This window comes from Mirounga angustirostris, unplaced genomic scaffold (genome assembly GCF_029215605.1).
Source record: "Mirounga angustirostris isolate CCGP_5_RB_7025 unplaced genomic scaffold, mMirAng1.0.hap1 SCAF_10, whole genome shotgun sequence".
Lineage (NCBI taxonomy): Eukaryota > Metazoa > Chordata > Mammalia > Carnivora > Phocidae > Mirounga > Mirounga angustirostris.
Window position 1 is genome coordinate 75,353,731 of NW_026991718.1, and position 24,963 is coordinate 75,378,693.

General features: G+C 41.3%; 1 protein-coding gene across 15 annotated transcripts in view; it reads left to right on the forward strand.

Annotated features, from left to right (window-relative positions):
- THADA (THADA armadillo repeat containing) overlaps positions 1-24,963 on the forward strand; it is a 325,846-nt gene that overhangs the window by 173,269 nt on the left and 127,614 nt on the right. For all 15 annotated transcript variants that reach the window (XR_008506903.2, XM_045885094.3, XM_045885095.3 and 12 more), the window contains one exon: positions 2,541-2,709. Coding sequence is in view for 14 of the 15 variants with exons in the window: in XM_045885094.3 (XP_045741050.1) it covers positions 2,541-2,709 (169 nt within the window). In the remaining variant the exon portion in view is untranslated. The remainder of the gene's footprint in view (positions 1-2,540; positions 2,710-24,963) is intronic.

A 24,963-nucleotide genomic window follows, 5' to 3' on the forward strand; every position in this document is an offset into this window, starting at 1 on the left:
TGTCATGTTAAGATAAATGTCAGTGATACCTCTGGGGTATTAGAAATGTTTCAGTCATAGGGCTTTGTCCCTCTACATGCTAAGCCTACATGGCCCAGATCTTACCAGTAATTCCTTTTGGAACACTAAGTAATTTTGAAAACAAAGCAAGAGACCATCTCTTTCCTCCACAGTCTACTATCTTCTAATCTTCCCCATCCTTGTCTTGGCATCTGAGATATTTCTCTAAGTTGAGTTACTTTTTAAATTGGATAAAAAGATCATGGAGTCTTGAGAGTTCTAGATAAGAACTTATTTAAGCCAAGACCTATCATATTGGGCCTTCCTCTCAAATAACACTATCTCTTTGAAGGCTCTCAAGTGCACAGTTTCAACAAAATGATTGTAGACTCTCAGGTTCTGAGTGTTTACAAAGTCAAGAGGCCCTTAGATGACCTGCGTTTCCAATGACCTTCGTAGAATCTCAAAGTACCACTTGTCCGTGACTTTCATTGATTTAAGAACTGGCTTTTATTCAAGCTCTTTGGGTGTGAGTCAGCCTAGAGGCAAAGGTTCAGTGACTTGAGGGTCCAACTCTTGTTCTCTTGACAATAAGTTCAAGATCATGTCTGCGCTTTGTGGTACTACCCAATCTGGCCGGACCCACTTCTCAGCCTGAAGTTCCACTGTTATTTCTGAGCCTCTCCTTTAGTCAGACACATCTACCTGTACCTTGAGCTTTTTACCCTTGCTTTATCCCACTGTTTCTGGTTGAAACAACTTCCTGGTTTCAGCCTTCTTAGAATCATGCTTGCTTTCCTTAGTTCTATCCTTCTCGATACCACCACCTACAGTCTTATCCTCATGTAGCCATAACATGATAATCACTTGCTTATTGCTTTTCCAGGACTGTCTTGTGCTTTTGGTCATCTTCTCAAATGTACTGCTCATCTTGCCAACCAGAGTATAGGCTCCCCAAAGACCACAATGACTGTTTTATTTCTCATGGCACTTATCATTTGTTCATTTTGAGTGCCCAATGAATAGTTGTTTGATGGTTGAGGAGGAAGCTATTTTTGCTACTACCTATTTATTGAATCATTCCCAAAGCCGATCTGCATTTATCCCTGTTATAAAACCATAGCTATTGGGGCACCTGGGTGGCTCACTCGTTAAGTGTCTGCCTTCAGCTCAGGTCATGATCCCAGGACGGGATCGAGCCCCACATTGGGCTCCCTGCTCTGCTGGAAGCCTGCTTCTTCCTCTCCCACTCCCCCTGCTTCTGTTCCTGCTCTTGTCTCTCTCTCTGTCAAATAAATAAATAAAATCTTTATATTTGCAAATGACATATCAGATAAAGGGCTAGTATCCAAAATCTATAAAGAACTTATCAAACTCAACACCCAAAGAACAAATAATCCAGTCAAGAAATGGGCAGAAGACATGAACAGACATTTCTGCAAAGAAGACATCCAAATGGCCAACAGACACATGAAAAGGTGCTCAACATCACTTGGCATCAGGGAAATCCAAATCAAAACCTCAATGAGATACCACCTCACACCAGTCAGAATGGTTAAAATTAACAAGTCAGGAAATGACAGATGTTGGCGAGAATGTGGAGAAAGGGGAATCCTCCTACACTGTTGGTAGGAATGCAAGCTGGTGCAGCCACTCTGGAAAACAGTGTGGAGGTTCCTCAAAAAGTTGAAAATAGAGCTACCGTACGACCCAGCAATTGCACTACTGGGTATTTACCCCAAAGATATAAATATAGTGATCTGAAGGGGTACATGCACCCCAATGTTCATAGCAGCAATGTCCACAATAGCCAAACTATGAAAAGAGCCTAGATATCCATCAACAGATGAATGGGTAAAGAAGATGTGGTGTGTGTGTATACACACACACACACACGCGCACACACAAGGAATATTATGCAGCCATCAAAAAAACGAAATCTTGCCATTTGCAACACCGTGGATGGAACTAAAAGGTATTATGCTAAGCGAAATAAGTCAATCCGAGAAAGACAAGTATCATGTGATCTCACTGGTATGAGGAATTTGAGAAATAAGACAGAGGATCATAGGGGAAGGAGGGGAAAATGAAACAAGATGAAACCAGAGAGGGAGACAAACCATAAGAGACTCTTAATCTCAGGAAACAAACTGAGGGTTGCTAGAGTGGAGGGGGGTGGGAGGGTTGGGGTGGCTGGTGATGGACATCGGGGAGGGTATGTGCTATGGTGAGCTCTGTGATTGTGTAAGACTGATGAATCACAGATCTGTACCTCTGAAACAAATAATACTTTATATGTTAATAAAAAACCATAGATATTAATGATATTTATATGAAAAGGAAAATCACCTGTAGAGCTAACACTACTACAAACACAATCATTGGAATAAGGGAAGTATAAAAAAAAAATTTGGAATAAGGAGGAACTCCTGTCTCCCCCAACTCGGATGTCTCCGCTGGAGCTAGATAGAACATTAGCATATACAAAGGCATGTATGTGGAAATGAGTATTGAGTGGTCTTGTGTTTTTGTCTCCCCAGATGTGGTCGCTCACCTGTCTACCGCTCCCGTGTAATGGCAGCTCGTGCCTTGGTCCCATTTGTTATGGTAGATGAAATCCCCACTACCATCCGAACTCTGTTGGCCAAACTCCCCAACTGCACTGATCAGTGTTTCCGGCAAAACCATATTCATGGGACACTTCTCCAGGTAAATACAGTTACTTTGTGTCAAACAGCACAGGATAAACTTTGGTTTCTCATGTACTGTTGGCAGGTAAAGATTTGATACATAAGCTTTTAACTTTATCTGTGGAACTTTTTTCTATTGCTGAAAGAAAAGGTATTTCCTAGGTGTGCTTTTTTTCATTACAAACCTAAGTACAGCATCACACTGTGATTCAGTCAGATCGTCTTTTGCATTAAATCCTGTGTCAGGGGCTCAGATGGTTGAGCATCTGCCTTCGGCTCAGGTCATGATCCCAGGGTCCTGAGATCGAGCCCCGCATCAGGCCCCCTGCTTGGCGGGGAGCCTGCTTCTCCCTCTCCCTATACTGTTCCCCCTGCTTGTGCTCTCTCGCTCCCTCTGTCAAATAAATAAATAAAATCTTAAAAAAAAAAAAAAACTGTTTCATATAGCATGCTTTCCCATTTGGACTTACCTCTCTGAACCATTTAGAGTTTTGTCTTTTCCATCAAGTACCTGCAGAATATTCTGGGCCACTCCCTGTTCAGGGTGAAGTTGTGAGCATTCCTTGAAAAAGAGGTTAGCACCAGACACAGAAGGAGAGTTATACACATCAGGGAGAGTTTGCCTGGCAGCGTTAACACCATAGTACGTGGAAAGGTCAATCCCTACTTTCCTGTTTTTTCTGTGCTACAAAAGAGACTTTTTATTTTTAATAAATATACAAATATACTTAATCGCCTTTTTTTTTAATATTATTTATTTATTTATTTGACAGAGAGAGACACAGCGAGAGAGGGAATGCAAGCAGGGGGAGTGGGAGAGGGAGAAGCAGGCTTCCTGCCGAACCGGGAGCCCGATGCGGGACTCAATCCTAGGACCCTGGGACCATGACCTGAGCCGAAGGCAGACACTTAATGACTGAGCCACCCAGGCGCCCCATACTTACCACTTTTAACGTACCATTTCCTCTAGAAAGGACTAACGTACAACAAATGAATGAGAAATAGACTTCTTACTGAAACTGTCTTTTTTAAGCCCTACCTATCGCCTAGGGAGCAGATGGTACTGGTGAGATCTGTTCATGTGTCTGCTGGGGTCACTCGTGGTGGGTCGGTATTGCAGGGGGATTTAAATATCAAATTGTGTCTGGTTTGTGAGCAGAGTTGAGAGGTGGCCTTGCGATCTCAAGATATGATAAGCTTGAGGTCTACCCTGCTGACACGAGAGGCAGCGTATAGAGTGGTTAATGGCACGGGACTCTGGAGCCAGACGGGCTCAGTGTCCATCTCAAATCTACTACTCAATACCTGCACTTCTCTCTCTTCATTGTTTTTATTAAGTTTTTTATTTTAATTAGTGTATAGTTAACATACAGTGTTGTGTCTTCATTTTTGAAATAAGGATAATAGTAATGTATACCTGGTAGGGATTTTGTGAGGATTAAATGAATTTATGCATATCAAGTGCTTAGAATAGTACCGAGTACATAATATGATATATGGTTACTATTGTTATTATTATCATAGCTTTAGTGAGCTTGTACTATAATGAACACTAATATTTTTAGTAACTGATTCCCTCTAGGTGAGAATGAATGCAAGAGAGACCTATCTTCTTGCCTTCCTTCCTTGGTCATTGTATATATATTCAGCAAGTAGTTATGGAATGCCTCCTACCTACTACTGTGTCCTTCAGAACAGTTGTTGCATTGAAGGAGTCAAAGCCCAAAAAAAAGGCCTAACGTGGGCAATCACAGTGTAGCATGCTACGTGCTAGGGGAACCCACAGCAGGGCCACCTGACTGGTTTTGGGGAAGTCAAGGAAAGCTTCCCAGAGAAAACGACATCTAAGTAAAGAGCAGAAAAAGTTAGCCAAGCAGAGGAGGGAGGGGGAGTCCCCCGCCCAGAGAGAACAGCACATAGCAAGGCTCAGGGTGGGTGAGAAGTTGACCCACCTGGGAACTACAAGCTTCAGTGGGACCAAGTTCCAGGTTGGCTGGTCTCACACTGGTCTCAGAAGCTCTTTAACCTTAGGAAAGTTATTGAAAATTCCAAAGAGCTTTTGTCTATCGATATTTAATTAGACTCTGAAACAGGAAATCTTAAAACACAAGAACTCACAAGCACACATTCCATTAGTCATGATTAGAGTGATGACATCCTCACACACCTTGTAGCCGACTCCACTGTGTGCTGTACGAGAAGGAGAGTAAAGGAGGGGAGGAGTGGCCTAGTGGCATTTTGAAAATAGTTTGATCTTGCAGATCTCCTGAAAAGAGTGTGGCGACCCCCAAGGGCCCCAGAGCAGGCCCTCTGGTCTGTGTTGTATACACTGTAGGTCTTTCGTGGTCTCTTCAGTGGAGGCCCTCAAGCGCTCGTCTCCCTTGGTCCTCACTATATCTCGGTGATGAAGACAGGACCGGAGGGTATTATCTGGGTTTTAAACGGGGGACCCTGAGGCGCATACAAGTTAGATGGTTTGATTCTGTCAGACTCTGCTGCTTTGAAGTGAAGGAGCCGGCAATGATGAGTAACAAAGAACAGGCTTTTCAAAGATGTCTAGATTCTGCAGCTGAGTTAGAAGGGGGGCTCAGATCGTCAAGGGAGGAGGGGGGATCAGCCATCAGATTTTCTTTCCTGCAGATCCACTCTTGGCTAACTTTTGTCAGAAGTGGTGAGGCTGGATTTGCTTCTTTGGCTGTCTCACCACTTGTACAAATGGGCCTCCCAGCCTTATTTCCCGCATACAGCACTGACAGGTCTGGCTTGTGTCTCACCGCTCTGCCCAGCAACAAAGCATGGTCTTCTGCTCTGTCTCTGGGCCCCTGATATCTCAAATTTACTTTTCCTGTGACCTAAAGTGTGAAACTCCGTGGAAAGGGAAAAAGCCCGTAACTCCAGGTTGGTTGTGGCTGTCGCCTTTGTTCCTGAGTGTTGGGAGATGAGGGGCTTGTTGAAAACAAAACAGAACAGTATGGGTGTTGGGTGTTGGGTATCGTGTTCGTGTTTGTCAAATGGATGCCTGTCTTTACCAAGATTGGCTTGTACCCTGGGTGAAAAAAGGAAGTCAAAGGCATGTGAAAATCTTTCTGTTGTGTCCATTTGGGTGTCTCATCTGCGTTGTAATAGCTTGGTTTCACTCTGTTGTTCTTTGTGAGGAAAGCATAAGGGGTTAAGATGGGGAGGGCTCTTTTTCTCTTTCCTTTCCACAGCTTTGGGATTCCTTCTCCACATAAAGCTACCTTTGAAACCCGTAAGAGGCCTGCACCTGGAAAAGAGGTGTTGGGATTGAAAGGCGTGAGAATCTCCATGGGACTTTCAGAGCCAGCTAAGTAAATATAAAATTGCTATTTTTTTTTCAAAAGGAGGAAATCATTTTGTAATCAGAAAACAAATTCTTTCACAGACTGTTTTCTTGAATTACACATTTTGGCTTCTTTGAAAAATATTTACATAAATATATCAAACCTCAGAGTATTTCTATAAGATACCTTGAAAATGAGAAATATGCTGATCTCTGAATTTTCTGGAACGATGGAAGAAAGACTCAAATTATAAGACATGCATAAAAAGAAAACATGTGGGAATCAGTTTCTTAATCATTTTAAAAACCAGAGGTTTCTAATTGCAATGTTGAGACGGATGGAAGTAGCGCACATGAGAAAAGGTGAGATTATGCAGCCGGTTCATAAGAGCCAATGGTAAATGACATTAAATCTCCATAAAGGCTAGATAAGAGCCATGGACATTACCTCATTTGGGAACACCACCGGCTGGCAGGGCTACCCGGTCTTTTAAGTAGAATTAACCGTCTGTTTTTGTTGCCAAAATTCTTCATGTTGGGGCCTTAACATTATTACTAGGTTACTTATCACTCCCGAGAAATCATATTGGCATTCAAAAAGTTTTCTTGTGTTGAGGAAGCGTTTTGGCCAACAGTTACAAGGCAAGATTTATTCTGATTCTTGGGTACTTAACTCACATTTTGGTGTTTCATAAGGAAATATATACCATTTGAAATAGCAACTTGAATTTTGAGTTTTTTTCATTTTCTCTTTTGGTTCTTTTTCTCATGATACAAACATATGAGAGGTGGCCCCTGCTCGCTCTTTACTTAAACTCTCTTACGTGAGTAAAGTGGATAGTTGAGGTAATTCAGCTTCTGCTGAAGCAGGAAAACCCACTTTTGCATTTATGTGAACATTCTAGGCAAAGGTATTCTTTTTTCACCAGTTAATCCACAAAGTACCCACAGTTCTAAACATCCCTTTGCTGGTATTAAATTTTCTCAGTTTTTGTTAGCATAATCTGTTGAACACCTTGTTTAATTCTCTTATTCCTCCACCCCTTCCCCTACCACCCAAATTTGGAGCCTTGATTTTTGCACTTGGAGAATTCTAAGTCACTTTTCTGGCTGTGGAGCTGAGCAGCAGTATTGCACACGTGGGTTGACATGAAATATTAGCTGGAGTGGACTTTAGGCAGCCTAGGCCCATGCATTTGGTGGGTTTGCCATAAGAGAAGTAAAATGAACGTTTTTGAGCACCTCCTGCAGTATGTAAATCACATATGTAAATTGCATATGTGATTTCATTAATACTCTCAGCAATTCTGCCAGGTGTTGAGAAAGCGCTTCCTGATAGTTGATGTGAATAACAACTTTTTCTGCCTAGGGAAACCAAACAAAGAATCCATCTTCGCTCTCTTTAATCTCTTGTTCCTCAGTTCTGAAAATCTGATTTGATGCTGGAAACAAAGTAAATCCATCGGTGTTATAAAGACAGAGGGACAGAGGAAGTCAGTGAAGCCCTAAGAGGCTACAACTAGTAAAAGACTTTTTGTTTTTATTTGAGTATAGTTGACACACCATGTCACATTAGTCTCAGGTGTACAACATAGTGATTTACCAACTCTATACATGATGCTGTGCTCACCACAGGTGTAGCTCCCGTCTGTCCCATTACATCTCTATTACGATATCATTGACTATATTCCCTATGCTGTGGCTTTCATCCCCGTGACTTATTCATTCCGTAACTGGAAGCCTGGATCTCCCACTCCCCTTCACCCATTGAGCCCATCCCTTCACCCCCTCCCCTCTGGCAGCCATCAGTCTGTTCTCTGTATTTACGGGTCTGATTCTGCTTTTGGTTTGTTTATTCATTTGTGTTTTTGTTTGTTTTTTAGATTCCACTTACGAGTGAAATCATATAGCATTGCACCTTCCTTCCCTCCGCTCATCCCTTTCTCATCATTTCTGTTTGGTCTCTCATTTAATAGTCTGAACCTAAAAATACAGACTCCTCCATTGGGACCTAGGTTGTAGCCAAGCTTGAAGTTGCCATACCTTCTGTCATCCTTAAGGGTGTGACAAAACCTCTCAAACTTGGACAGCCGTAGGAATTGTGGGTTCTAGGCCCGGGAGCTGCTGGGAACATGAAAAAGAGGTCAAGATGGAATTCAATTCAGCAGACTCAGTGGAGGGCTTACCCAGTTCTAGGTACAGGTGAAGACACGAGTTTGCCTTTAAGGCTCTTAACTCCCATTGTGGGGAGCTGTGGGTTAGAAGCCTAGTGAGCCTGCCGAACCCCTGGGGACAGGGGGCATTTGAATAACAGAAATGAAGACAAGGCAAAAGGTAGAGCTGCCAGATAGGGCATCAGGCATGAAAGGAAACGGAGACTAAGATAACATTCTGCTTTAGTCTAGAACACTCTGTGTCAGGCCTAGAGTTAGGGATCTTTATGGGAGTGGGAACAGCTGTGCTGGGCAGGACACCAGCAGGACAAAAAGAGAGGCAGATCTTGGCATTACCTTTGTGGAAAAGAAAAGCAGAAAACCAAGAAAGAAAGGAAGGTCAATTCTGCCAGCTACTTTTCGGAAGGAAAAATTTCTTGAAGTTCAGGAAACAGGAATAAGACCAGCCATCCTTAACTCTCTGCTGCAGAGAGAAGTAGTGGAAACAAAAAGAAAATCAGTGGTAGAGGTAGTCTTAAGCATAAATTCTGTCAGCGTTTTCTAAATATCGGGAAATGAATGTTTTTAGAAAAAGTATTTTTTACTAGGTGTTACACCAAAACTTACAATTAAATTTAAAGGAAGGAATGATCAGTTCCATCTTTTAAAAAAGTGACCATGTAAGACAGCACCTTATGCTTGAAAAATTATATCTTTCTCACATTTCTTAAAAGTACAAAATTATGAAACATAAAGTAGAATGCTCAAGCTGCCCAGAAATAGAACATTACTTGATAGATTCCATTTGGTGACTTAAGGTTGGCCTATGTCCGTTGTTTATTTTATTTTATTTTATTTTATTTTAAAGATTTTATTTATTTATTTGAGAGAGAGAATGAGATAGAGAGCATGAGAGGGAGAAGAGTCAGAGAGAGAGGCAGACTCCCTGCTGAGCAGGGAGCCCGACGTGGGACTCGATCCCGGGACTCCAGGATCATGACCTGAGCCGAAGGCAGTCGCTTAACCAACTGAGCCACCCAGGCGCCCCGTTGTTTATTTTATACACAGAAAATAAAATTTCAGAATGGAAAGTAGAAACAGAAGCCTGAAATTATGCTGATGTTGTAAGTTAAAAATGGATTGCTGGTCAGTGCGTTTTTTTTCTGGAGTGAGTCATAAAGCAAATGCTCACTCTGGTCACTAATGGCCAGATTCCTTCCTTCTTTCTGAGGCCTGGTGTTCACGTGAAAGGAGAAAAATCTAAGTTGCTAGGAGGGTCTCCCATCCAAGAAGGGCTAAGGCAGAGATTCTCCAATGGTGTGCTTATACATGTGCCAAGTATTTATTGATTCCTTCAGCTCTCAGCAGTCTGAGTGGGGCCTAGCGGGGCTGGAGGCTCCAGGCAGTCACCCGCAGCCGGGAGAAGCAGCATCTGTTTGTCCCAGAGTGCCAAGGAAAGATTATTTTCTGTGTGTGCCCTGACGTGAAAAGGATAGGGAAACACTTTCATTTAAAAAAAAAAAAAAAAAAATTTAAAGAAAGAACTAAACCTTGTTAAATCGTACCTTTTGGCAATATATTCCTTTCTGGATATAAGCCCAGAAAAGTCATTTTTAATTAAAATGCTACTTCTGAAGATGAATTAATCCTTTCCTTATAAATATCGAAAGGCTTTTATTCGGTATGTGTTACTCAGGGAGCTTTCCCTGGGTGTAGGAGACAGCTCTTAGCTGCCAGCTCCGGACCGTTGACTCTAGTGCACTGTCATTGTCCCAGCCAACAGTGCTCCTGCTTTTTGTAGTGCTCCGAACTCCTGGTACGTAGGGTTTATAGATTTATCAGAAGATGTGTCCCCAGGCTTTTGTTACCGTTTGGGATTACAGTAGGGGAAGTAATGATGAAAAAAAATATATATACACACACACGCCAGTTACTGAGTCCCTATGTATTGGGGGGCGGGGGGTGTGTGTGTATTGAGTGCCTGTGGAGGCTCTTCTGAGTGATGGGTATTACTCCCATTGTACTGATGAGAAAACTGAGGGCGGGAAGGGTTATGAGATTTGACTAAAGTTATACAGGGATAAATTAGCAAAAGCAGAGCTGGGATTCAAAGCTTTCAAGCTTGTGTGGTTAACGGCCATACTCTACCACTTCTCAGGATGAGGGAAAGAACATCCTAAGGCTAAAGTGACTCTCTCTGAGGCCTTCAAGGTGTGGAGTGAAAGGGAAGTTGACATCGTCTCCTTATTTGTGCGTTCTGTTGACTGAGTACCAACCACATGCCAAACCCTGTTCTAGACACTTGGAATACATCAGAGAACAAAGGAGACAGATCCTCGCTCGCAAAGATCTCTACTCTTACAGACTCTGCATTTGAGAGGCAGGGAGACAGACAAGAGTAAATGATATTATAATAGAATTTATTCTAATTTATTATAATAAATTATATCATTTATTAGAAGGTAATAATTTCTGTGAACAAAAAAAGAACAAGCAGAGTAGGATAAGGTGAATCAGGAGTTGATTAGAAAGGAGGGCAGATGGCAGTATTAAATGAGGTGTCAGAATAGTCATTGTTGAAAAGGTAACATTTGAGCAAATCTCATTAAGAGACAAGGGAAAAAAATTTTTTTTGATAAAACATAAACCTCTTTTCTCCTGAAATTGGGTTCATTACACATGTCTGTACGTTCAAGGTTACCTTTAACTATGAAGAGGTGCTATCGGAGTAGGCAGTGTGTAGTGGATAAACAAGGCCAGGAAGGATGCTTTTACTTGAGAAACTGGAATGTTCTACAAAATCCCCGTGCTCTACATGCAGTTTACTGAGGACTCTGAAGTCATTTCCTGATACAAGCAAGTCAGTCTGTCTTGGTGCCCATGAGCTTAGGCAAAGAGGAAAGCATCTAATCATATCTCCTGTTTTCCAGGATGATCCTTCCTTTGACTCTCTGGACTTGGACCTTAGAGATGTGGAGTAAATACAGAGAATGTTTACTTGCTCTTTTATTTAGCAGATACTTACTGAGTGCTAATTAAGTGCATAATAGTATGCCAGGTGCCATAGAAAATACAAAGAAAAGGTAATATGTAGCATGTTCTCTGCCCTCAAGAGGCTTGTGAGCTGAGGCGGAGAACAAGCCATCCACACCACAAACTACCCAGAAATACATGGCTATGGTGTGGGCCAGGCACGTGGCTGAGAACACACAGCTGAGAGGAGAGCTCAGAGAAAGCTTCGTGGGGACATTGGGTCTGGGATAAGCCTTTAAACAATTTTCTGTTGTTGACATAGGGACTTGATGTGAGCCAAGGCTTGGAGAGGGGCATGCAGAAGGTGTTTGCAGGGGACAGTGGGTAAGCCTGTCGGTCCTGGAGTGTGTCGGAGAGGTGGACGGTGTGACGGTAAGGTGGGCACGGGTCAGCATTTGAGAGCCCAGCAACGCCAGGCCAAGCCATTTGCCCGTGTAGGCCCCATGGCCTTCAAAGTGAGGTGTGCAAGACAGTAATGTGTATGGAAGAACAGGTTGGCGTGTTATTTGTCTCTCTCATCCTTTCGACTACTTTTTTATATCAGATGTTTAATAATGTGCATATCAATAGAGTAGTATCTAATTTCTAAATAAGTAAGTATATAAAAGCTGCGAGCACGTTCTCGCGTAAGTAGGAGCGTGGCCTCTGGAGCCAGCTTGTCTCCATGCAGATCCTAGCTCCACTGCTTGCTCGCTGTGTTATCTTGGGTGAGTTGATTTCTGTGCCGCCACATCTTCCTCGGTAAATGGGAAGATAGCACTGTCTCATAGGTTGGTTGTGGGGGTCAAAGGAATTAAGACCTGAGCGCTGCCCGGCATGGTCTCTGGCATATGGTAGGCGGTCAGTGAGCGTTAGTTGTTACTGTTCCTACTTAGTGCTGCCTCCACCGCCACCATCACAGCCGGCCCCAGAGGGGGCGATGATCCCAAAAGGCCAAGGCCACTGATGTAAATGGCGGGTGAATGATGTTGCCCTCAGAAAAGCTGTGTTCTAGAAAAATGAGTACTGTACGTTGAAGTAATGCTGTTAACCACGTGAGGATTCCTACTGATATGCGAGTGTGTGCGTAAGAGAGAAGTAAGTCGATCTGCAGCAGTCTTGACTGAATGTGTAAGCATGCTTCACAGAGAGGTTCCTTGGGTCAGTCAGTGTTCTCTACCTTCCTGTAGATTGTAGTAAAGACTATTATAAGAGCTAAGATTAGTTCTGATTTTTAAGGGTCGAGTTCCTGCCTATCGAGTTGTTATTCCTCGCACCTGTTTTGTTTTGAATTACAGCCCTGCCCTCAGACCCCATCACAAAGGTGATGAGTCAGGAAAGGAACACCGTCACACTGTTCCAGACAAAGGAGGCTTTCATCATTCACAGGGGGATATTTGAAGTTCATAGACTGAAAGGGGGATATAGGATCCTCCTAGATAGATTAATCCAGCACTTTTCCAAGTTCATTTTTCATCTTGGAAGACTTGGAAGACTTTCCATCCTCGCCTAGCGTTATTGTTTGGGACTTTTTATGACTAAAGATAATTCTTTAAAAACACAACGCAACAAAACATCACATTGCAGGCACACTAGCAGGCTTCTGTCGTTTCCCAGAATTCCTATAAAATATCTGATGATATGTGATTCTCCCATTATGCGATGCGATTTGCTTGGTGGGTCTCTGTCCCATGAAAATAGCATTGTTTGTTGTTTGCTTTCAGCTATGCCATTCAAACAGGAATACCTTATTGCTTTTACTGGGGAAGCACTTTTAAGATTGCAGAGCATATGTTCTTGTTGCATTGCCCTGGGATTTATTTAGAGCACCCAATATATTTCAGTTACTGAGGACTAAGTTAGTTGGCTGTTGAAAAGCACTGTGGCTGAGTATAGCCAGGCAGTTTGGCAGCCACCCCAGAGGGCTGAAGTAAAATCAGCTCATGGGCCTAAAGGAAAGTATAAATAAGTAATAAAACTCTTCCTGTTTTAAGCCATTATTATTGTTCATGACGTTCTTCTATTTCTCTGTACTGTGTACCTCCATCCTCTCTACCCTGTCCTTCCGTGGCAGGTTTCTCAATGTCGTGGGGATTCTTTGTTGTGGGGACTGTGCCCTGCATTGTAATGTTTGGTAAGCATCTCCCCGGTAGATTGCCTGTAGTACCCACCCTCCCAGCTGTGACAGCAGAAATGTCTGCAAACATTTCCACCTGTTCCCTGGAGGGAGCAAAATCGCCCATGGTTGAGAACCTTTTCTGCACAGTACCTGCGGATTTTTGCCATCATCCTGTGTGGACAGGGTGTGCTGCACCTCCTGTAAGTGCCAGTGGCCATGGAAGAAACCACTCCTGACCTGTGAACAAATTGCTGCCCCACAGACTACAGTGAGCTGTGCGCGGGAATGAGAGGAGGGAAGGGACAATACAGGACTTGGGCTAGAAATCTCAAAGGGAGCACCTTTCTTCTCTCCGTCTCTCTCTCTCTCTCTCTCTCTCTCTCTCTGCTGGAAAAGTGCTATGAACGTGTAAGCCAACTCGCTTTCAGGATCCTAGCTTTGTATAGTTCGCTTCATGTCCCGGTCCCAACCTGCCTCTGATCCACTTGCAAAACGTGTAGTTGGAACTTATTTCTGCCCTCCCCAGACTCAGGGAGCATAATAAAATTCTAGGCTCTATTTACCTAGGGGAGCTTTGGAAAATAACATAATTAGAATTTTCTCACTTCTGTTGTTTGAAATGCTAGAGTATCTTTATTACTGAGTACACTTGTTGTCTATTTCATTGAGCCTCTCTCGGGCAGGAGGCGACAGGCTGTGTGGAAAGATCTCTAGGAACAGAGGTTCTGCTGAAAACTAAACCTAGGACATCAAAATTTTAATTTTGAGTTAAACAGAAAGCTATCTCCAGATTCCCAGATTCAGACCTCAAAAAGGAAAATTGGAGGATAAATCTACATGAGGGTGCTAAAAATACATAGTGATTATATTCGCTTTAATTTCAAAAAGCTCTTAAAAATTGTGTGTGCCTCAGATATGTAAATGAGTAGTAAGTTTGTGACTTGACTCTCAAAACTGTTACAATATATAAAAAATAAGAATTTTAAAAGTGCATCCTTAATACCTGTTTTGGAAATTGTCAGAATTCGGGCGCCTGGGTGGCTCAGTTGGTTAAGCGACTGCCTTCGGCTCAGGTCATGATCCTGGAGTCCCGGGATCGAGTCCCGCATCGGGCTCCCTGCTCGGCAGGGAGTCTGCTTCTCCCTCTGACCCTCCTCCCTCTCATGCTCTCTGTCTCTCATTCTCTCTGTCTCAAATAAATAAATAAAATCTTTTAAAAAACATTTAAAAAAATTAAAAAAAAGAAAGAAATTGTCAGAATTCTTCTGTGTGCTTCTTTGTCTAAAAGTATAGCTACAGGGGGCGCCTGGGTGGCTCAGTCGTTAAGCGTCTGCCTTCAGCTCAGGTCATGGTCCCGGGGTCCTGGGATCGAGCCCCGCATCGGGCTCCCTCCTCTGCAGAAAGCCTGCTTCTCCCTCTCCCCCTCCCACTGCTGTGTTCCCTCTCTCGCTGTGTCTCTCTCTGTCAAATAAATAAATAAAATCTTTTAAAAAAAAATAAATAAATAAATAAAAAAAAATAAAAGTATAGCTACAGGGACGCCTGGGTGGCTCAGTCAGTTAAGCCTCTGCCTTTGGCTCAGGTCATGATCCCAGGGTCCTGGGGTCAAGTCCCACATCGGGCTCCCTGCTCAGCGAGAAGCCTGCTTCTCCTTCTGCCGCTCCCCCTGCTTGTATTCTTAAGCTCTCTTGCTCTCTCTCTCTCTCTCTCTGGCAAATACGTAAATAAAATCTAATAAATAAATAAAGTATAGCTACAGGGGCCTGGGTGGCTCATTTAAACGTCTGACTCCTGATTTCAGCTCAGGTCGTGATTTCAGGCTGGTGGGATTGAGCTCTTTGTCAGGGTCCACGCTGGGCATGGAGCCTGCTTAAGAAAGATTCTCTCTGTCCCTCTCCTTCTGCCCCCCCCACCCCTCTCTCTCCCTCTCTTAAAAAAAAAAAAAAAAAGGATAGCTACAGATATTAAAATGAAGCCTTACTTTGTTTTATTATTAAAGGCAAAAAAAAATAAGGTTGAAAAAAATAAGCAAATTAAATCTTAATCGAATTTCTCTTGCTACTGTCCATAACAAGAACTTTCTGTGCCTTCTCTTCACATCAAGAGAATGTGAATGTTCTGAATGTTTTGGTAAATCTTTTTTTTCTTCTAACTTTTGCATAGTTAATTTATCAGTCACTCTATTAAGTTAATTATACATTTTGACATCAAAATATAAAGAATTAATAAGAATACAGAATCAAGCTCATGATACTCCTTAGAGCAAACATATGGGCAGCAGTATTCTTTTCCCCGTTTTATCAAGAAACCAATTCACCGCTGTTGAATTCCTGATTCTATTGAAATACACATTCACTAACATCCATTTCCCATATGTCTTATGATTCTGGAAAACTACCTTTGGATAGTGAATTCCACCAAAGTTATCCACAGAGTTTTTCCTGTCTAAATTGGTAAGAAGAAAAAGTTAGTCCATCTCTTATATACATGCTTTTTTTCCCAGCTTTATTAAGATACAGTTGACATATAACATTGTATAAGTTTGTGTACAACATAGTAGTTTGATATATGTATATATTGCAAAATAATTACCACATTAAGGTTAGTTAGCACATCTGTCACCTCACATAATTACAATTTTGTTTTTGTGGTGAGAACTTTTAAGTTCTGCTGTCTTAGCAACTTTTAAATATACAATACAATACAGTATTGTTAACTATAGTCACCATGCTCTTACATCTCCAGACCATATTCGTATTATAACTGGAAGTTTGTACCCTTTGACCACCTTTACCTATTCCCCCCCCCCCCACCCCGTCCTGCAACCACCACTCTTGCTCTCTATTTCTGTGAGTTTGGGTTTTTTTAGATTCCACATATAAGTGAGGTAATACAGTATTTGCCTTTCCCTGTCTGAGTTATCTTACTTCTCTTAATGCCCTCAAGATCCATCCATGCTTTGCAAATGGCAGAGTTTTCTTCTTTTTTGTGGCTGAATAATATTCGTGTGTGTGCATGTGCATGTGTGTATGGCACATTTTCTTTATCCATTCATCCGTCAGTGGACACTTAGGTTGTTTCCATGTCTTAGCTACTGTAAATAATGCTGCAGTGAACACGAGAGTGCAGATATGTCTTCAAGATAGTGTTTGCATTTCCTTCAGATATATTCCCAGAAGCGGAATTTCTAGATCATATATAGTTCTATTTTTTATTTTAATTTAATTTAATTTTTAAAAGTAATCTCTACACCCGGCATAGGGCTTGAACTCACAACCCTGAGATCAAGAGGAGCACACTGTACTGACTGAGCCAGCCAGGCTTATTTTTAAATTTTTTTTTAGGATTATTTATGTATTTATTTGACAGAGAGAGACACAACAAGAGAGGGAGCACAAGCAGGGGGAGTGGGAGAGGGAGAAGCAGGCTTCCCGCTGAGCAGGGAGCCCCATGTGGGGCTCCATCCCAGGACCCTGAGATCATGACCTGAGACAAAGGCAGACACTTAACGACTGAGCCACCCAGGCACCCCTGCACCATACTGTTTTGATTACTGTAGCTTTGTAACAAATGTGATATCTACAGCTTTGCTCTTCTTTCTCAGGATTGCTTTGACTATTCGGGGTCTTTTGTGGCTCTAAAATTTTAGGATTATTTTTTCTATTTCTATTTCTATTAGAATCTTGAGGGATTGTGTTGAATCTATAGATGGCTTTGGGCTTTTAACAATATTAATTAATGACTTTTAACAATACTAATTCTTCCAATCTATGAACACAGGATATCTTTCCATCCATTTGTATCATCTTCCATTTCTTTCATCTGTGCCTTATAGTTTTCAGTGTACAGACCTTTTGTCTCCTTAGTTAAGTTTATTCTTAAACATTTTTATTGTTCTTGATGCTATTGTAAAGAGGGTCGTTCTCTTTATTTCTTTTTCAGATAATTCATTGTAAGTGGAGAGAAATCCAACCAATTTTTGTATGTTGATCTTGTATCTTGAAACTTTACTGGATTCATTTTAAGTTCTAGTAGTTTTTTAGCAAAATCTTTAGGATTGTCTATGCATAAGATCATGTCATCTGCAAATAGAGACAATTTTACTTCTTTTCCAATTCAGATGCCTTTTATTTCTTTTTCTTGCCTGATTGCTCTAGCTGGGACTTCTAGTACTACATTGAATAGGAGTGCTGAGTTGGCACCCTTGTCTTATTCCTAATCTTAAAGGAAAAACTTTCAACCTTTTACTTTGTGCATGATGTTAGCTATGGGCTTGTCAAATGTGGGCTTTTTAATGTTGAGATATGTTCATTCTGAATCCAGTTTGTTGAGCATTTTTGTCATGAATGGATATTGAATTTTGTCAGATGTTTTTTCTGTGTCTATCAAGATGATCATATGATTTTTATCTTCCATTCTATTAATGTGATGTATCATATTGATGATTTGCATATATTGAGCCATCCTTGCATCTGAGGGATGAATCCCCCTTGATTATGGTGTAAATCTTTTTAATGTGCTGTTGAATTTGGCTTGCTAGTATTTTGTTGAATAGTTTTACATCTATACCAGGGATGTTGGCCCGCAGTTTTCTTGTAGTGTTCTTATCTGGCTTTGGTATCAGAGTAATGCTGACCTTGTAAAATGAGTTTGGTAGTGTTTCCTCCTCTTCAATTTTTAGGAAGAGTTTGGGAAGGATTGGCATTAATTCTTTTTTAAATGCTTGGTAGAATTCACCAGTAAAACTATCTGTCCTGGGCTTTTCTTTGTTGGGAGGTTTTTTGATTACTTATTCAATCTCCTTACTCATCATTATTGATCTGTTCAGATTTTCTGCTTCCTGATTCGGTCTTGGTGGGTTTCTAGGCATGTTTCTAGGAATTTATCTATATCTTCTAGGTTGTCCAATTTGTTGCCATATAGTTGTTCATATAAATGCTTTTATTTCTTTGCTTTGTTTATTCCTGTGATCCACTAGACCCTCAGATAATATAATGCATTTATTCAACAAAATCATGTATGCATCCAGCTCCTAGTGGAGTGCTGACTCCCTAGCTACCCCGAACCCCTTCCTCCATGTCCCATACTCGAACTTTTGCTCTTAGATTATTAGGTTTAATCTTTGCTCTTGTGCTTCATTTGTCTTTCCTTTCCAAATTAGTAGTTCTGTTTAATGTAATAGTTATTGAGGGAGAAGGCTCTGGAGTTAAAATTATCTGGGTTCAAGTCCCAGTTCCACTGACAGCTTAGATTTCTCAGCCTTTGTTTTCTACTCTGTAAAATGGAGAAACAAATAGTTTTGGGGGGATAGTTGTAAAAACTAAAAGTGAGATAAAATGGAGTGACTCTAATGGCCAGATCTTCTGTCTCCAGGAGAGAGCAGGGAAGAATGTTTTTTAGGGCAAGAAGGGGGTCCTCTGAAACTGTTCTAAAGTCTCCTTAGTCATAGCCTCTATGTGCAGATGAGTTCTGGGATCCCTCTGCACGGGTGAGTTCTGGGATCTCTCTTGAGTGTAGTCTGCTGCAGTCTGCTGCTAGATTCCTAGCAAGTCTAAATCTACATGTGTGGTTTTTGTTTGTTTGTTTGTTTAGCTAAACGAGGTAGACTGTTGTCTTCCTGCTTTATCCTCCACTTTTTTTCTTTATTAATGAAGGGGATGTATGTTAAATACTTGAATTAATGGCACTCTGGAGGAGTTGTTAGGTATATACAGGTATCAGATTTTAATTTGTACCCATGTTCATAACTGAATAGGTAATCCTCTATTTTCTTAAGGATCTTGGTTAGTCTCCTATTTGAGATGCCTTGTTAATCTTAAAGTAAACTCTCTGGTGAGGGGGATATCTTTAATTAACTTTCTGAGAATTACATTTCCAAAAAAAGCTCTAAAGTTGTTTGGTTATTTTTTTGTATCAGGTGGATTTAATGGGCTTTTTAAATTGTGACTTTGAAGAATTTATAAGTGCCAGAAAATTCCATCACCTTTGTTAATCTTCAAAGAAATCAGTATAATTAACGTCTTAAATGTGCTTTTTGACTTTTTTTCCTTATTCACCACTTAAGCCTTTAAAAAGTATCTTTATTTCATGTTGATGGTAAGACAGGTTTTATTCCAAGTTTAAGTCAGTTTATAGCAAATAGACTTTATGCCTTTCCTTTCTTCTATTACAGGATATATAGTAATTTTTATATCTAACACATTGTTTCTGAAATGCAATTTCTCATTTTATAATTGATTTTTTTCAAGTATGTGAGACACTTCCTAGTCCAGTTAGCAAACTATTCTTTTCATACTGAGAAGCAGTATTCATTGATCATCAGTCAAACTACTTGAGAGAAAATTCAGCCATCAGGTTTGATTTTCAGATGTGTATTTAGAGAACAGAGATGCAAGGCAGTAATTTGTTTTAAAATTTATGATTGAACATATGCTCATATGTGTGTGTGTGTGTGTATTCAAAATTAAGGTGCTAGAAATTCGAGTCCATGTTCTTTGAAGGAAACCCTGATAGTGAATTACAGATGTCATATAATCCATGGCCACTGAATCAAAAGGTACCAGGAGGTAGATTTCTGAAGAAAATCAGTACCAGTGCCCTTCACTGTATAATCTCTAAGCAGTGCTGAGGCTCTTGCTCATGCACCCCACTCCTCCAGACTCCTCAGCCTCATTAGAGAGAGAAGGAGGACCACACTGTTTTGCAAATGTGTCTTAAAGGCTCACTTCATCTGTTTAGGCTGAATGTATGACTTACTTTCTTAATCTCCCTTTGTCCTAGCTTTTCCTTATTTGTGGTTTCTCTAATGTTTACTTTTTTTTTTTTTTTTTTTTTAAGATTTTATTTATTTAGGGTGCCTGGGTGGCTCAGTTGGTTAAGCAACTGCCTTCGGCTCAGGTCATGATCCTGGAGTCCCGGGATCGAGTCCCGCATCGGGCTCCCTGCTCAGCAGGGAGTCTGCTTCTCCCTCTGACCCTCCTCCCTCTCATGCTCTCTGTCTCTCATTCTCTCTCTCGCAAATAAATAAAATCTTAAAAAAAAAAAAAAAATTAAAAAAAAAAAAAGATTTTATTTATTTAGTTGACAGAGAGATAGACAGAAGAGCACAAGCAGAGGGAGTGGCAGAGGGAGAGGGAGAAGCAGGCTCTGCACCGAGCAGGGAACCCGATGCGGGACTCGATCCCAGGACCCTGAGATCACGACCTGAGCCGAAGGCAGACGCCCAACCATCTGAGCCACCCAGGCGCCCCTCTAATGTTTACTTTTTTTCCCTCCTGAAGGAGAGCACAGAGTGAGTAGAGATGCACAGCTTCCAGGTGTCTGTCCATTTCAGAGGTTAAATCTCAGCTATCACCACATCGGTCACAACAAGTCTAGTCATTTTTAAATTCATACAGAGAAGGTAGAAGTGGCCTCTGTGTGTGTGTATATGTAGTGGAGGCCTAAAAACATTTACAATTTAGTGTAAAACAAAAACAAAAAGGACACCAAAAAGTCTGCCTCAGAGTTGGTATTGAAATGAATATTTTTCATTGTTTGGGTATAGATTTGAGGACTGACACATTTTCATTTTACTTTTTCATCCCTGGTTGAACTTTCAAAGGTGGAACAGGGTGCTGTGGAGTGGAGTGAGCACTCATTCCCGGAGGTCAAGCCCAGGCTAGAGAGCCTTGTCATTCAAGGATAGTGCCAGATGGGCCGCATGGGCATGGCCAAGCCCCAGACCAGGCCAAATCAGAATCTGCGTTTTCAGGAGATCCCCACTTCAACTCGTATGCTCATTAAAGTTTAAGAAGGACTAGTTCAAATAAGGGTTTTCCAGGATTTTGTAGTGGGCCTATAACCCAAAGTGTAAAATAAATATCCATAACTGATACAAATAAATAAATGGGGGAGAAGAGACAAATCTCCCATGCAGAAGAATTCCAAATAATTTTATGTAGCTGCTCTCCCCACAGCCCCTCCTCCAGAAAGTGAAGCTTAACTTCCCTTCCCTCATCCCTTGAGTGTGAGCTGTATGCTGTGACTTGCTTCCACAGACAGAAAGAGGGAGGTGAGGAAAATAACTCCATGGTGGAGAAATCTAGCAAACACCACCTCTAAGCTATGTGATCAAGGCTAACTTCAACAGTGATAAGTCATGTTGATTGCATGTAATGTGCCCTTTTATGATGTGAGGAGAAAGGCATGTCACCCATGTGGTCTTCCTCCCAAAAACCTGTCATCCTCGTCTAATCCAAGAAAAAAAAATTGAGGACTTTTTATAAAATATCTGACCACTACTCCTCAAAACTGTTCAGATCATCAAAAACAAGGAAGAAGTCTGAGAAGCTGCTGCAGACCAGAGGAGCCAAAGGAGATATGTGGTACCTGGATGGGATCCTGGAACAAAAAGGGGGCATAAGCTGTAGACTAGTGAAATCTGATTAAAGTGTGTGGAGTTTAGTTAACAGTAATATACCACTTACTTTCTTAGTTGTGACAAATGTACCATGGTAATGTAAGATGGTGACAATGGGGGAATTGGGTGAGGATGGACAGGAATTTTGTTCCATCTAAAACGCACTGTTGGGGCACCTGGGTGGCTCAGTCGGGTAAGTGTCTGCCTTTGGCTCACTCGGGTCATGATCCCAAGGTCCTGGGATTGAGCCCCGCATTGGGCTCCCTGCTCGGCGGGGAGTCTGCTTCTCCCTCTTCCACTCCCCCTGCTTGTGCTCACTCTCTCTGTCAAATAAATAAAATCTTTAAAAATAAATAAAACTCACTGTAGTACACCCCCTTTCTAGTCCTCTCACTTGGAAGAACAGCTTTTCTCACAGAGCATAGTGATGGGTAGAGGTAAGCGTGCTGTGTGCATCTAGATCGCCGGAGCCTCTGTGCTAGATGTCAATAATTATTGACATCAGACTTCATTGGAGTGTGGTATTTGGGCCTCGGTCAGAATCCTCACTGTTGACTCCAAGCAGGTGTTAGTTATTTTGCTTCTAAGTGGGATAAAATTAAGCTTCATTAATTTAACATGTAACTGAGACTGACTGTTTAGAGAATGGATCTTTGTCATTGACTGGGGGCATTCTAGTAAATCCTAACACCAAATTCATTTTGGGAAAAGGGACATTAGTTCTGTGTGTATTCATTCAGCTGTAGAATCATAGACAACTTTGAAAATGAATTGAGCTAACTGGAGACCGTTTTTGAAGATGAGGTGGTTTTCATTTAAAAAAAGAAAAAAAAAAGTTGGCTCAACTGTTTCCGCTGTGTGTAGAAAACAAACCATCATCAGAAGGATCTTTTTTTAAAAGGCGGGGGTCTTCAGGAGAGTACACAGCAGGGTCTGTGTCCCTGAGAGTCTAAACAGAAGCTCTGCACTCGCTGAACTGTATCTTTATACACAGCAAGTAAAGCAGAAGAGAACATTGCTGGTTATGTGTAGAGTCCTCGGAGAGGACAGGCTGAGCGAAGGGCTGTTCTGTTTTCTGCAAGTACAACTTTAACCCTGCTGTAAATATTGGCTCTGGGAGTTTCACAACGTCCATCCAGCGTCAGGGGCCCTTTTGAATCTGAAATGGCTTGCAGTTGGGTGGCGTTTCTCTTGTTGGGTTGTGAACACTGACACCGATTTCACAAAACTCTTGCAAAATGCTTTTGCTTGCTTGTGCTTTGTTTCATCCTTGTTCTTGGAGACCTTCCTGGCACAGGCCCTGTGCCGATTTTCCTTTGCTGTCTTACTGCCGTCAGCAGTTCTGTAACAGGATTAAAGGGATACCTCAATTCCCAAAAATAGACAGAAGTTCAAGAGGTTTATGCCCAGCAGAGGGAAGTCAAAATAACCAGCGTTATATTCTTTTGGCATACAGATTTCCAGTTTCCCACATTGGGACCTGGTACATAGAAAACGAAAACAGTTACAACATTTTCCTCAGTGTCAGATTCTGTTGACGCTCGCTCTAGCTTCACTTTAACTCTCTTCTTTATCGGAAAGAATGAGCTATACGGTGGATTCACCTTGGATGTCTTCCAATGACTGAAGTGCCAGGTGTCCATGATAGAGGATAAATAGACACAGACCCCAGTGTGTTTACCATCTTAAAACTAAAAAGCATAAAGAGAAGATACTGTGTTTTCTTAGTTACTTCATTCCTAGTTGGTATGTAGAGTTGTAATCTCGTGTGTTTTTTTTATTATTATTATTAAGTAGGCTCCATGCCCAGCATAGAGCCCAACGTGGTGCTTGAACTCATGACCCTGAGTTCAAGGCCTGAGCTGAGATCAAGAGTCAGATGCTTAGCCGACCTAGCCACCCCAGATGGCCCCATGCACTATTTTTATTGCCCGGTTCTTAGAGTCTCATTGACATGCTGGATTATTTTGTGGAGAGAGGATGGTATATGGAAGGAGGTTTTGGATCTAGGCAGACCTGGGTTTAACATACTCTCTCCCCCATTTTCTAGATATTTGGCCTTGGGCAGATCACTTAAATTCTAAACTGAAGCTTAACCATTGGTTAAAATAATGATAGCACATAATTTGCAAGGTTGGCATAAAGAGTAGAGATGTTGTATGTACAAATTCCCAGTATAGTGGCTGTCATGATATAGTTTCTTAATAAATGGTGTCATTTATAGCTATAAGTTTAAAAATACTGTCATGCGAATTACTTAATGTCACTGAGGAGAATAAAATAATAAATGAGCTATTGTACGGGGTTTTGTTTTGGTTTGGTTTTTTGGTTTTTTTGGTTTGGTTTTTATTTGTTAAAAAGTACATCTTATCTCTCCTGACAGAAAAGCTGTCTTTGTCATATGCTAAATTTCAGGATGCAGCTGCTTTTATTTTCTAGATTTTTGGTCTGTTCCATTGAACAGTTTGTCCCCTTATGCATCAGTTGCCCATAGTAGCTCTATATAACATGTCTTACTGTATGTTGGAGACTAATTCCCATTCATTACTTTTCCAGTACCCTATGAACTTTAAGTCAGCTTGTCTAATTCCCCCATCTTCCATTCTGTTGATTATTTTTATTTTTTACTGGGATCACATTAGATTTTTTTTTTAAAGATTTTATTTATTTATTCATGAGAGAGAGAGAGGCAGAGGGAGAAGCAGGCTCCCCGCTGAGCAGGGAGCCCGATGTGGGACTCGATCCCAGGACCCCGGGATTATGACCTGAGCCGAAGGCAGACGCTTAACCATCTGAGCCACCCAGGTGCCCCGGGATCACATTAGATTTATACATCACATTATTAACTATACATACATCTTTATTATGCTACTGTCCTGTTTCACAACACGGCATGCCCTCCATTCATTTCTTTTTTGTTCCTCACTAGCCTCATATTTTAAAGCTTTTTTCATGTAGAGTTTGTGTTCTATTTTTATATTTCTTATGATTGTTATCTGGAGTACTTTTCTTATGTTTTATCTTCTGACTTGTGCTGTTTTTACTTTTGAAAGTGATTGATTTCCACATATGCACTTTGTAATAATACTGTTTGGCATTACTTATATTGTACTTAGTCTGTGTCAAACACTGTTTTATGTACTTACATATATTTATTTATTAACTCCTCATAATGATGCTAGAAAGTGAGTGCTCTTTTACAATGAGAAACTGAAGCTCAGAGAAGTTAAGTAACTTATTCAGGGTCACACTGCTAGCAAGTAGCAGATCCAGGGTTTTTCAGAGCC